Here is a 14,585-nt window from a genome sequence, read left to right as displayed (position 1 = left end):
GGTCAATATTGACACAAGGTCACATACCAACTCTAACAGTGTAGTATTGGTCAATATTGACACAAGGTCACATACAAGCTCTAACAGTGGAGTATTGGTCAATATTGACACAAGGTCACATACCAGCTCTAACAGTGGAGTATTGGTCAATATTGACACAAGGTCACATACAAGCTCTAACAGTGGAGTATTGGTCAATATTGACACAAGGTCACGAACCAGCTCTAACAGTGGAGTATCGTCCAATACTGACACAAGGTCACATACCAGCTCTAACAGTGGAGTATCGTCCAATATTGACACAAGGTCACATACCAGCTCCAACAGTGGAGTATCGTCCAATATTGACACAAGGTCACGTACCAGCTCCAACAGTGGAGTATTGGTCAATATTGACACAAGGTCACATACCAGCCCTAACAGTGGAGTATTGTCCAATATTGACACAAGGTCACATACCAGCTCCAACAGTGGAGTATTGGTCAATATTGACACAAGGTCACATACCAGCTCCAACAGTGGAGTATTGGTCAATATTGACACAACGCTACATACCAGCTCTAACAGTAGAGTATTGGTCAATATTGACACAAGGTCACGTACCAGCTCTAACAGTGGAGTATTGTCCAATATTGACACAAAGTCACATACCAGCTATAACAGTGGAGTATTGTCCAATATTGACACAAGACTACATACCAGCTCCAACAGTGGAGTATTGTCCAATATTGACACAAGGTCACATACCAGCTTTAACAGTGGAGTATTGTCCAATATTGACACAAGGTTCATACCAGCTGTAACAGTGGAGTATTGTCCAATACTGACACAAGGTCACGTACCAGCTCTAAAAGTGGAGTATTGTCCAATATTGACACAAGGTTCATACCAGTTCCAACAGTGGAGTATTGTCCAATACTGACACAAGGCTTTGTACCAGGTCCAACAGTGGAGTATTGTCCAATATATTGACACAAGGCTATGTACCAGCTCTAAAAGTGGAGTATTGGTCAATATTGACACAAGGCTACGTACCAGCTCCAACAGTTGAGTATTGTCCAATATTGACACAAGGCTATGTACCAGCTCCAACAGTGGAGTATCGTCCAATATTGACACAAGGTCACGTACCAGCTCCAACAGTGGAGTATTGGTCAATATTGACACAAGGTCACATACCAGCCCTAACAGTGGAGTATTGTCCAATATTGACACAAGGTCACATACCAGCTCCAACAGTGGAGTATTGGTCAATATTGACACAAGGTCACATACCAGCTCCAACAGTGGAGAATTGGTCAATATTGACACAACGCTACATACCAGCTCCAACAGTAGAGTATTGGTCAATATTGACACAAGGTCACGTACCAGCTCTAACAGTGGAGTATTGTCCAATATTGACACAAAGTCACATACCAGCTATAACAGTGGAGTATTGTCCAATATTGACACAAGACTACATACCAGCTCTAACAGTGGAGTATTGTCCAATATTGACACAAGGTCACATACCAGCTTTAACAGTGGAGTATTGTCCAATATTGACACAAGGTTCATACCAGCTGTAACAGTGGAGTATTGTCCAATACTGACACAAGGTCATGTACCAGCTCTAACAGTGGAGTATTGTCCAATATTGACACAAGGTCACATACCAGCTCCAACAGTGGAGTATTGTCCAATATTGACACAAGGTTCATACCAGTTCCAACAGTGGAGTATTGTCCAATACTGACACAAGGCTATGTACCAGGTCCAACAGTGGAGTATTGTCCAATATATTGACACAAGGCTATGTACCAGCTCTAAAAGTGGAGTATTGGTCAATATTGACACAAGGCTACGTACCAGCTCCAACAGTTGAGTATTGTCCAATATTGACACAAGGCTATGTACCAGCTCCAACAGTTGAGTATTGTCCAATATTGACACAAGGCTATGTACCAGCTCTAAAAGTGGAGTATTGGTCAATATTGACACAAGGCTACGTACCAGCTCCAACAGTTGAGTATTGTCCAATATTGACACAAGGCTATGTACCAGCTCTAAAAGTGGAGTATTGGTCAATATTGACACAAGGTCACATACCAGCTCCAACAGTGGAGTATTGGTCAATATTGACACAAGGCTACGTACCAGCGCCAACAGTGGAGTATTGTCCAATACTGACACAAGGTCACATACCAGCTCTAACAGTGGAGTATTGTCCAATATTGACACAAGGTCACATACCAGCTCTAACAGTGGAGTATTGTCCAATATTGACACAAGGTTCATACCAGCTCTAACAGTGGAGTATTGTCCAATATTGACACAAGGTCACATACCAGCTCCAACAGTGGAGTATTGTCCAATATTGACACAAGGTTCATACCAGCTGTAACAGTGGAGTATTGTCCAATACTGACACAAGGTCATGGACCAGCTCTAACAGTGGAGTATTGTCCAATATTGACACAAGGTCACATACCAGCTCTAACAGTGGAGTATTGTCCAATATTGACACAAGGTTCATACCAGCTCTAACAGTGGAGTATTGTCCAATATTGACACAAGGTTCATACCAGCTCTAACAGTGGAGTATTGTCCAATATTGACACAAGGTTCATACCAGCTCTAACAGTGGAGTATTGTCCAATATTGACACAAGGCCATGTACCAGCTCTAACAGTGGAGTATTGTCCAATATTGACACAAGGTTCATACCAGCTGTAACAGTGGAGTATTGTCCAATACTGACACAAGGTCACGTACCAGCTCTAACAGTGGAGTATTGTCCAATATTGACACAAGGTCACATACCAGCTCCAACAGTGGAGTATTGTCCAATATTGACACAAGGTTCATACCAGTTCCAACAGTGGAGTATTGTCCAATACTGACACAAGGCTATGTACCAGGTCCAACAGTGGAGTATTGTCCAATATATTGACACAAGGCTATGTACCAGCTCTAAAAGTGGAGTATTGGTCAATATTGACACAAGGCTACGTACCAGCTCCAACAGTTGAGTATTGTCCAATATTGACACAAGGCTATGTACCAGCTCCAACAGTTGAGTATTGTCCAATATTGACACAAGGCTATGTACCAGCTCTAAAAGTGGAGTATTGGTCAATATTGACACAAGGCTACGTACCAGCTCCAACAGTTGAGTATTGTCCAATATATTGACACAAGGCTATGTACCAGCTCTAAAAGTGGAGTATTGGTCAATATTGACACAAGGCTACGTACCAGCTCCAACAGTTGAGTATTGTCCAATATTGACACAAGGCTATGTACCAGCTCTAAAAGTGGAGTATTGGTCAATATTGACACAAGGTCACATACCAGCTCCAACAGTGGAGTATTGGTCAATATTGACACAAGGCTACGTACCAGCGCCAACAGTGGAGTATTGTCCAATACTGACACAAGGTCACATACCAGCTCTAACAGTGGAGTATTGTCCAATATTGACACAAGGTCACATACCAGCTCTAACAGTGGAGTATTGTCCAATATTGACACAAGGTTCATACCAGCTCTAACAGTGGAGTATTGTCCAATATTGACACAAGGTCACATACCAGCTCCAACAGTGGAGTATTGTCCAATATTGACACAAGGTTCATACCAGCTGTAACAGTGGAGTATTGTCCAATACTGACACAAGGTCATGGACCAGCTCTAACAGTGGAGTATTGTCCAATATTGACACAAGGTCACATACCAGCTCTAACAGTGGAGTATTGTCCAATATTGACACAAGGTTCATACCAGCTCTAACAGTGGAGTATTGTCCAATATTGACACAAGGTTCATACCAGCTCTAACAGTGGAGTATTGTCCAATATTGACACAAGGTTCATACCAGCTCTAACAGTGGAGTATTGTCCAATATTGACACAAGGTCACATACCAGCTCCAACAGTGGAGTATTGTCCAATATTGACACAAGGTTCATACCAGCTGTAACAGTGGAGTATTGTCCAATACTGACACAAGGTCATGTACCAGCTCTAACAGTTGAGTATTGTCCAATATTGACACAAGGTCACATACCAGCTCTAACAGTGGAGTATTGTCCAATATTGACACAAGGCTCATACCAGCTCTAACAGTGGAGTAATGTCCAATATTGACACAAGGTCACATACAAGCTCTAACAGTGGAGAATTGGTCAATATTGACACAAGGCTACGTACCAGCTCCAACAGTTGAGTATTGTCCAATATTGACACAAGGCTACGTACCAGCTCTAAAAGTGGAGCATTGGTCAATATTGACACAAGGCTACATACCAGCTCTAACAGTGGAGTATTGGTCAATATTGACACAAGGCTACGTACCAGCTCCAACAGTTGAGTATTGTCCAATATTGACACAAGGCTACGTACCAGCTCCAACAGTTGAGTATTGTCCAATATTGACACAAGGCTACATACCAGCTCTAACAGTGGAGTATTGTCCAATATTGACACAAGGTCACATACCAGCTCCAACAGTGGAGTATTGTCCAATATTGACACAAGGTTCATACCAGCTCCAACAGTGGAGTATTGGTCAATATTGACACAAGGCTACGTACCAGCTCTAACAGTGGAGTATTGGTCAATATTGACACAAGGCTACGTACCAGCTCTAACAGTGGAGTATTGGTCAATATTGACACAAGACTATGTACCAGCTCCAACAGTGGAGTATTGTCCAATACTGACACAAGGTTCATACCAGCTCTAACAGTGGAGTATTGTCCAATATTGACACAAGGCCACGTACCAGCTCTAAAAGTGGAGTATTGGTCAATATTGACACAAGGCTACGTACCAGCTCCAACAGTGGAGTATTGTCCAATATTGACACAAGGCCATGTACCAGCTCTAACAGTGGAGTATTGGTCAATATTGACACAAGGCTACGTACCAGCTCTAACAGTGGAGTATTGGTCAATATTGACACAAGGCTACGTACCAGCTCTAACAGTGGAGTATTGGTCAATATTGACACAAGACTATGTACCAGCTCCAACAGTGGAGTATTGTCCAATACTGACACAAGGTTCATACCAGCTCTAACAGTGGAGTATTGTCCAATATTGACACAAGGCCACGTACCAGCTCCAACAGTGGAGTATTGGTCAATATTGACACAAGGTCACATACCAGCCCTAACAGTGGAGTATTGTCCAATATTGACACAAGGTCACATACCAGCTCCAACAGTGGAGTATTGGTCAATATTGACACAAGGCTACGTACCAGCGCCAACAGTGGAGTATTGTCCAATACTGACACAAGGTCACATACCAGCTCTAACAGTGGAGTATTGTCCAATATTGACACAAGGTCACATACCAGCTCTAACAGTGGAGTATTGTCCAATATTGACACAAGGTTCATACCAGCTCTAACAGTGGAGTATTGTCCAATATTGACACAAGGTCACATACCAGCTCCAACAGTGGAGTATTGTCCAATATTGACACAAGGTTCATACCAGCTGTAACAGTGGAGTATTGTCCAATACTGACACAAGGTCATGTACCAGCTCTAACAGTGGAGTATTGTCCAATATTGACACAAGGTCACATACCAGCTCTAACAGTGGAGTATTGTCCAATATTGACACAAGGTTCATACCAGCTCTAACAGTGGAGTATTGTCCAATATTGACACAAGGTTCATACCAGCTCTAACAGTGGAGTATTGTCCAATATTGACACAAGGTTCATACCAGCTCTAACAGTGGAGTATTGTCCAATATTGACACAAGGTCACATACCAGCTCTAACAGTGGAGTATTGTCCAATATTGACACAAGGTTCATACCAGCTGTAACAGTGGAGTATTGTCCAATACTGACACAAGGTCATGTACCAGCTCTAACAGTTGAGTATTGTCCAATATTGACACAAGGTCACATACCAGCTCTAACAGTGGAGTATTGTCCAATATTGACACAAGGCTCATACCAGCTCTAACAGTGGAGTAATGTCCAATATTGACACAAGGTCACATACAACCTCTAACAGTGGAGAATTGGTCAATATTGACACAAGGCTACGTACCAGCTCCAACAGTTGAGTATTGTCCAATATTGACACAAGGCTACGTACCAGCTCTAAAAGTGGAGCATTGGTCAATATTGACACAAGGCTACATACCAGCTCTAACAGTGGAGTATTGGTCAATATTGACACAAGGCTACGTACCAGCTCCAACAGTTGAGTATTGTCCAATATTGACACAAGGCTACGTACCAGCTCCAACAGTTGAGTATTGTCCAATATTGACACAAGGCTACATACCAGCTCTAACAGTGGAGTATTGTCCAATATTGACACAAGGTCACATACCAGCTCCAACAGTGGAGTATTGTCCAATATTGACACAAGGTTCATACCAGCTCCAACAGTGGAGTATTGGTCAATATTGACACAAGGCTACGTACCAGCTCTAACAGTGGAGTATTGGTCAATATTGACACAAGGCTACGTACCAGCTCTAACAGTGGAGTATTGGTCAATATTGACACAAGACTATGTACCAGCTCCAACAGTGGAGTATTGTCCAATACTGACACAAGGTTCATACCAGCTCTAACAGTGGAGTATTGTCCAATATTGACACAAGGCCACGTACCAGCTCTAAAAGTGGAGTATTGGTCAATATTGACACAAGGCTACGTACCAGCTCCAACAGTGGAGTATTGTCCAATATTGACACAAGGCCATGTACCAGCTCTAACAGTGGAGTATTGGTCAATATTGACACAAGGCTACGTACCAGCTCTAACAGTGGAGTATTGGTCAATATTGACACAAGGCTACGTACCAGCTCTAACAGTGGAGTATTGGTCAATATTGACACAAGACTATGTACCAGCTCCAACAGTGGAGTATTGTCCAATACTGACACAAGGTTCATACCAGCTCTAACAGTGGAGTATTGTCCAATACTGACACAAGGCCATGTACCAGCTCTAAAAGTGGAGTATTGGTCAATATTGACACAAGGCTACGTACCAGCTCCAACAGTTGAGTATTGTCCAATATTGACACAAGGCTACGTACCAGCTCTAACAGTGGAGCATTGGTCAATATTGACACAAGGCTACGTACCAGCTCCAACAGTTGAGTATTGGACAATATTGACACAAGGCTACGTACCAGCTCCAACAGTTGAGTATTGTCCAATATTGACACAAGGCTACGTACCAGCTCCAACAGTTGAGTATTGTCCAATATTGACACAAGGCTACGTACCAGCTCCAACAGTGGAGTATTGTCCAATATTGTCACAAGGCTACGTACCAGCTCCAACAGTTGAGTATTGTCCAATATTGACACAAGGCTACGTACCAGCTCCAACAGTTGAGTATTGTCCAATATTGACACAAGGCTACGTACCAGCTCCAACAGTGGAGTATTGTCCAATATTGACACAAGGCTACGTACCAGCTCTAACAGTTGAGTATTGTCCAATATTGACACAAGGTTCATACCAGCTCTAACAGTGGAGTATTGTCCAATATTGACACAAGGTCACATACCAGCTCAAACAGTGGAGTATTGTCCAATATTGACACAAGGTTCATACCAGCTGTAACAGTGGAGTATTGTCCAATACTGACACAAGGTCATGTACCAGCTCTAACCATGGAGTATTGTCCAATATTGACACAAGGTCACATACCAGCTCTAACAGTGGAGTATTGTCCAATATTGACACAAGGTTCATACCAGCTCTAACAGTGGAGTATTGTCCAATATTGACACAAGGTTCATACCAGCTCTAACAGTGGAGTATTGTCCAATATTGACACAAGGTCACATACCAGCTCCAACAGTTGAGTATTGTCCAATATTGACACAAGGTTCATACCAGCTGTAACAGTGGAGTATTGTCCAATACTGACACAAGGTCATGTACCAGCTCTAACAGTGGAGTATTGTCAAATATTGACACAAGGTCACATACCAGCTCTAACAGTGGAGTATTGTCCAATATTGACACAAGGCTCATACCAGCTCTAACAGTGGAGTATTGTCCAATATTGACACAAGGTCACATACAAGCTCTAACAGTGGAGTATTGGTCAATATTGACACAAGGCTACGTACCAGCTCCAACAGTTGAGTATTGTCCAATATTGACACAAGGTTCATACCAGCTCCAACAGTTGAGTATTGTCCAATATTGACACAAGGCTACGTACCAGCTCTAACAGTGGAGCATTGGTCAATATTGACACAAGGCTACGTACCAGCTCCAACAGTTGAGTATTGGACAATATTGACACAAGGCTACGTACCAGCTCCAACAGTTGAGTATTGTCCAATATTGACACAAGGCTACGTACCAGCTCCAACAGTTGAGTATTGTCCAATATTGACACAAGGCTACGTACCAGCTCCAACAGTGGAGTATTGTCCAATATTGTCACAAGGCTACGTACCAGCTCCAACAGTTGAGTATTGTCCAATATTGACACAAGGCTACGTACCAGCTCCAACAGTTGAGTATTGTCCAATATTGACACATGGCTACGTACCAGCTCCAACAGTGGAGTATTGTCCAATATTGACACAAGGCTACGTACCAGCTCCAACAGTTGAGTATTGTCCAATATTGACACAAGGTTCATACCAGCTCCAACAGTTGAGTATTGTCCAATATTGACACAAAGCTACGTACCAGCTCCAACAGTTGAGTATTGTCCAATATTGACACAAGGCTACGTACCAGCTCCAACAGTTGAGTATTGTCCAATATTGACACAAGGCTACGTACCAGCTCCAACAGTGGAGTATTGTCCAATATTGACACAAGGCTACGTACCAGCTCTAACAGTTGAGTATTGTCCAATATTGACACAAGGTTCATACCAGCTCTAACAGTGGAGTATTGTCCAATATTGACACAAGGTCACATACCAGCTCAAACAGTGGAGTATTGTCCAATATTGACACAAGGTTCATACCAGCTGTAACAGTGGAGTATTGTCCAATACTGACACAAGGTCATGTACCAGCTCTAACCATGGAGTATTGTCCAATATTGACACAAGGTCACATACCAGCTCTAACAGTGGAGTATTGTCCAATATTGACACAAGGTTCATACCAGCTCTAACAGTGGAGTATTGTCCAATATTGACACAAGGTTCATACCAGCTCTAACAGTGGAGTATTGTCCAATATTGACACAAGGTCACATACCAGCTCCAACAGTTGAGTATTGTCCAATATTGACACAAGGTTCATACCAGCTGTAACAGTGGAGTATTGTCCAATACTGACACAAGGTCATGTACCAGCTCTAACAGTGGAGTATTGTCAAATATTGACACAAGGTCACATACCAGCTCTAACAGTGGAGTATTGTCCAATATTGACACAAGGCTCATACCAGCTCCAACAGTTGAGTATTGTCCAATATTGACACAAGGTTCATACCAGCTCCAACAGTTGAGTATTGTCCAATATTGACACAAAGCTACGTACCAGCTCTAACAGTGGAGCATTGGTCAATATTGACACAAGGCTACGTACCAGCTCCAACGGTGAAGTAGTGGTCAATATTGACACAAGACTACGTACCAGCTCCATCTCAGCTCGAGCATCCTTCCGCTCCTGCTCCACCAGAGTGAGCTGCATCAGCTGTTCTTCAATCAGTCTGATCTGGCTGTTGATCCGGTTACTCTTGGCATCCTTGGCCACCAGCAGCACTTCAAACGCTTGCTTCTGTAGTTGCTCCTGTAGGGGGAAGATGTATTTGTGATTAAATGGTACGTTTTACTTCTGATGCTGTATTTCTTTTCTATGACAATGATGTTATTGAAAGGCTTACCCATATCTACTGTATGACCACAGTATGTTTTGTTTTTTTAATGCCGCACTCAGCAATATTCCAGCTATATGACAGCGGTCTATTAATAATCAAGTCTAGACCGGACAATCCAGTGATTGATATCATAAGCATCGATCTACACGATTTGGATACGATGACATTCATCAACCAGGTCAATCATAGTCACCAGTTACGGCAAGAATGGGTTGCTGAAGACCTATTCTAACCCGGATCTTCAAAGACAGACAAATCAGAGGCTGATATTATGAGCTACATCCCATGATGTCTGGGTACGATGAGACAGAACCAACTACCGTATAAGCGCCCAGGGTGCTCTCAAAATTAGAAATAGGGGGCCTTTATAAGAATATTATTTTTGTGAAAAAAACAGAGTTGAAAGATAAATTTCATGGTTATGCTGACAGTCTGAAATGCTTATGTACGACAGATATATTTTTCCAGAATTTTATTGCCCATTATTAAGGGTGCATATAGCACACGAGTGCGTATTATACGCGAATAAATTAGTCTTGTATACATTGATCAATTGGAAGGGGTGCTAATTGGGATTGTTCACCAGGCAATATATCAGCAAATGTCACCGTGGGCGCTTATTAGAACGGGGGGCTCATTACGGCGAATACGGTAAGTCTTCGTGCCTGACCACTCAATCCAGCTTGCTAGCCTCTTACAACAAGCAACAGAGTGTTGGGGGTCAAACCCATGTGTCCTCTTGAGAATAATTATAGAAACTTAGCTATGTTCCAGATGTAAAGTCAGTACTCCAGGAACCGACCAATCACAAGCCTCAGCCTGCATGCTTTTCTCGGTTCCTTGTATAGAAAGTGTCTACTTTGCATTCTTCAAATGTTTTTAAACATTCAAATCCATTCTCCGGAAATAACTTGTTTATATAGAGATCGACTGATGCCAAGTTATGAACAGAAATTCAGAAATATTGAACGGCAAAAGGCGTAACATGATTGATTTGTTTTGCGGGAACAACATGAGATACTCACCTGCTCGGCTAGTGTTTCCATGACAACCTTCTGATGGACCTCCCGGTGGTAGAGACAACTCTCCACCTGATCGCCTGCTATCAGAGTCTCCCTGGGAACAAACAGTTGGGAATAAAGTGAGTGAGTGAGTTTGGTTTAATGCCGCTTTTAACAGTATTCCAGTTATATCACGGCGTGTCAGCTTAATGTGGGAGGAAAGCCCGAAGTGATGCAGGTCTCAGACGTTTACCACTTCGGTGAAACCCACGAGCACGGGTATGGTGCTGACAAACCTAGAAACATAATCGGGGCGAACCGGGATTCGAACCCACAATCATAGGTTTCTGGCGTGCCCAAGGGACGCAACTCTGCACAGCGAATCGCTGCGCCTTAGACGACTGGGCCACCTGTGCCCCAGTCGGGAATAAAGCACCACATACACTGTGGAACTTAACATGACTAATACTCAGTAGATATCACTTTGTCTTGCATTTGGTAGGCTGCTGTGGAGTAATTGTATCTGACAGTGAATACTTGTATGTTTTTTAACTTTCTTCTTAGCTTTTGTAACGTCACATATCATGGTTTGGTTTGGTTTTGGTTTGTTTGTTGTTTAACGCTGCACTCAGCAATATTCCAGCTATATGACGGCGGTCTGTAAAAAATCGAGTCTGGACCAGACAATCCAGTGAATAATATCATGAGCATCGGTCCACCCAATTGGGATCGATGACATGTATCAACCAAGTCAGCGAGCCTGACCACCCGATCCCGTTAGTCGCCTTTTACGACAAGCATAGTCGCCTTTTACGGCAAGTATGGGTTGCTGAAGACCTATTCTACCCCGGTAACTTCATGGGTCACATATCATGGTAAGGCAAGAGGATGGGGTGCCTGTACTAGTCCAGATTAATGCTGGTTTGATAGTGCTAGCTATAGAGATACCATAGTTTAACATGGATACCCTCTCAGACACATTATACTGTCACCATGCTAGCCAGTCCTTGCTTTCTCCCCTTAATGCCGAGTGCCAGGCAGGGTAGCAATAAGTACATCATTTAACATCTTTAGGTACAATATTTCTAGGGATTGAACCCCTAACCTTCTGCTCATCGGGCAGATGCTCTATCCGCTAGACCACGGAGGAGGTCCTATATTTCATGGATTCTGACTTTTAGACATCAGAAATCAGATTTCAAACTGCTCCAAATGTGGATTACCGTATTGACGTAATAAGCGCCCTGCTCTAATAAGCGCCCACGGCGATATTTGCTAATATATTGGCTAGTGATAAATCTCAATCAGCACCCCTTCCGATCAATGTACACAAGACTTATTTATTCGTGTATAATACGCACTCGTGTGTTAAATGCACCCTAAATTATGAGCAATTAAATCATGGAAAATATATATATGTCGTATATAAACATTTCAGGTTGTCAGCATAAACCACCAAATTTACGAACTTTCAACTCTGTTTTCTTCACCAAAATAATATTCCAATAAGAGACCCCTATTTCTAATTTTGAGAGCACGCTGGGCGCTTATTACGTCGAATACGGTAAATGTCTCCTGGGTGTGAGGCAAACCACTCCAAGCTACAGTTTATCTCTCCTCTGTGGCAGGAACTGAGTCAATGTGTGATGTCACTCATCAAGGCTTTGGATCTAAAGAAGTCACTCAAGGGAGATAATCTACATTTTCTTGCAGCTCAAGTTTAAAGATTAAATTATTGATTTCTGTACTTTACACATGTCCCAAATCCCAAATAGCAAAACATCTTGCCAAACAATTATCACCAAATCACTGAATCTATGCTGTTCGTTAACTGACTGTTCAAGGTTCCTCTTGTTTTGGTTGTCCTTGTCGATGGTGTACTCCTGCCTCAGTCTCTCCATCCCCTCGTCATCCTGCAGGCTCCACTTCATCGCTCCTGCAACATCCACAACAAGAGATGCCAGTGTTAGCATTTAAAGCCCCATCTGCGGTAGTAACTACCGCACTCTAGTGGGCGGAGCTTATAAAAGTGATTTGACAGGTCTATATGACGTCATGATAACACATACATTTCATTGGTTTAATGCGTAAACGGGTGACGTCATGTAAACACCCACCCACGTGGGTCGTTTGACAACAAGGACGTAAGTTTTAATGGTAATATAAATATCTACCAAACGATTCCAAGACTTTTCAACAAACGCATACGTCTTTGGTTTCAAAACATACCTGCCATGTCGTCTTCACATCTTCATAAAATGATACCGTGGAATGTCCACGATTTATCCAGCACACAAATTATAGTTCTAGATCTCTGGACTAGAACGAAATACGTTTGTCGTGATGCATATGAGCAGTGTAGCATTTAAGGGGGTCCAGGCTAGGGCTGCGCACTGGCCAAAAAGTTGTATTGCAAATAGTGCGGAAAAAAAAAATCATAATAACTCTAATGGCCTGAAGAAACAGGTGAGGTGAAATGGGGTTTAATGTCGCGTCCAAGATTATTGCACTAATATTGCGACATGCATGCATGTGTGTGGGTGTGGCTGCTTGTACTAGTCCGGACTGATGCCGATTTATAGTGCTAGCCCACTGAGATACCATGCCGCAGTTTAACATGAATACCCCACTCAGACACAGTATACTGACTCCGAGCCGACCAGTCCTTGTTTTAGCTCCTTAATGCCGAGCGCCAGACAGGGTAACAACAAGTAACATCTTTTAACATTTTTTTGAATGACGGTGTCGGGGATCGAACGCGGACCTTCCGCTCTCTGGGCGGACACTCTACCACTAGACCACGGAGGCGGTCTCCTGAAGAAACAGACTGTAAGCTCTGTTTGCTGTAAAACACCACACTCAACCATATCATGGCTGCCTGTCAATAATGAAGTGTGGATCAGACAATCTCGTGGCGGTCGGGTTGAAACGTTTGCTCGTCACGCCGAAGTCCGGGTTTGATTCCCGATATGGGTACAATGTGTGAAGCCCATTTCTGATGTCCCCCACCGTGTTATTGCTGGAATATTGCTAAAAGCGGCGTAAAACCATACTCACTCACTCAGACAACCTTGTGGTTCATATCATGAGCAATCGACCAATTCACTGAGTCTGCCACCCAACCAGTTAGTCCTCTCTCACAGCCAGCAGGGGCTTGCTGGGGACATAGTCTGACCCTGTTCTCCTGGTGACTGTAGACCCGTGAAGATTCCGGGGTAGAATAGGTCTTCAGCAACCCATGCTTGCCGTAAAAGGAGACTATGCTTGTCGTAAAAGGTGACTAGCGGGATCGGGTGGTCAGCCTCGATGACTTGGTTGATGCATGTCATCGATCCCAATTGCGTGGATCGATGCTCATGATATTAATCACTGGATTGTCTGGTCCAGACTCAATGATTTACAGACCGCTGTCATATAGCTGGAATATTACTGAGTGTGGCGTTAAACAACAAACCAACCAACCAACCTGGTGACTGTACAGGAGGTGGTCAACAAACTGTGTTTACTCACGGAGGACTTCCTGTTTCCGCAGTGTCTGGAACTCCTCCCACCTCACTTCAAACAGACCGTCCTTCACACTCCTGTAACCATGGTAACAAAGGCTCTATTAACTAAACAAACAGTCCTTCCCTTCACACTTCTAACACCCGGAAATTGTTGTACCAACCAGTTGTGTGGCTTACTTCCTCCCACAATGGTGATGTCACACATAAACACATCACTGCTAGTCATCAGACTTTACGGACGTTTG

The 14,585-nt window shown here is 43.1% G+C and overlaps 1 protein-coding gene across 3 annotated transcripts in view; it reads right to left on the bottom strand.

Moving 5' to 3' along the window:
- LOC124151939 (E3 ubiquitin-protein ligase LRSAM1-like) overlaps nt 1-14,585 on the bottom strand; it is a 48,449-nt gene that overhangs the window by 10,478 nt on the left and 23,386 nt on the right. For all 3 annotated transcript variants that reach the window (XM_048389221.1, XM_048389220.1, XM_048389222.1), the window contains 4 exons: nt 14,345-14,415; nt 12,671-12,770; nt 10,859-10,949; nt 9,590-9,745 (listed from right to left, as the gene is read on the bottom strand). In XM_048389221.1, coding sequence (XP_048245178.1) covers nt 9,590-9,745; nt 10,859-10,949; nt 12,671-12,770; nt 14,345-14,415 — 418 coding nt within the window. The remainder of the gene's footprint in view (nt 1-9,589; nt 9,746-10,858; nt 10,950-12,670; nt 12,771-14,344; nt 14,416-14,585) is intronic.

The sequence above is a fragment of the Haliotis rufescens genome, unplaced genomic scaffold (genome assembly GCF_023055435.1).
Source record: "Haliotis rufescens isolate VD_foot unplaced genomic scaffold, xgHalRufe1.0.p SCAF_8, whole genome shotgun sequence".
In the NCBI taxonomy this organism is placed as follows: Eukaryota; Metazoa; Mollusca; class Gastropoda; order Lepetellida; family Haliotidae; genus Haliotis; species Haliotis rufescens.
This window is presented reverse-complemented; position numbering and strand designations above follow the sequence as displayed.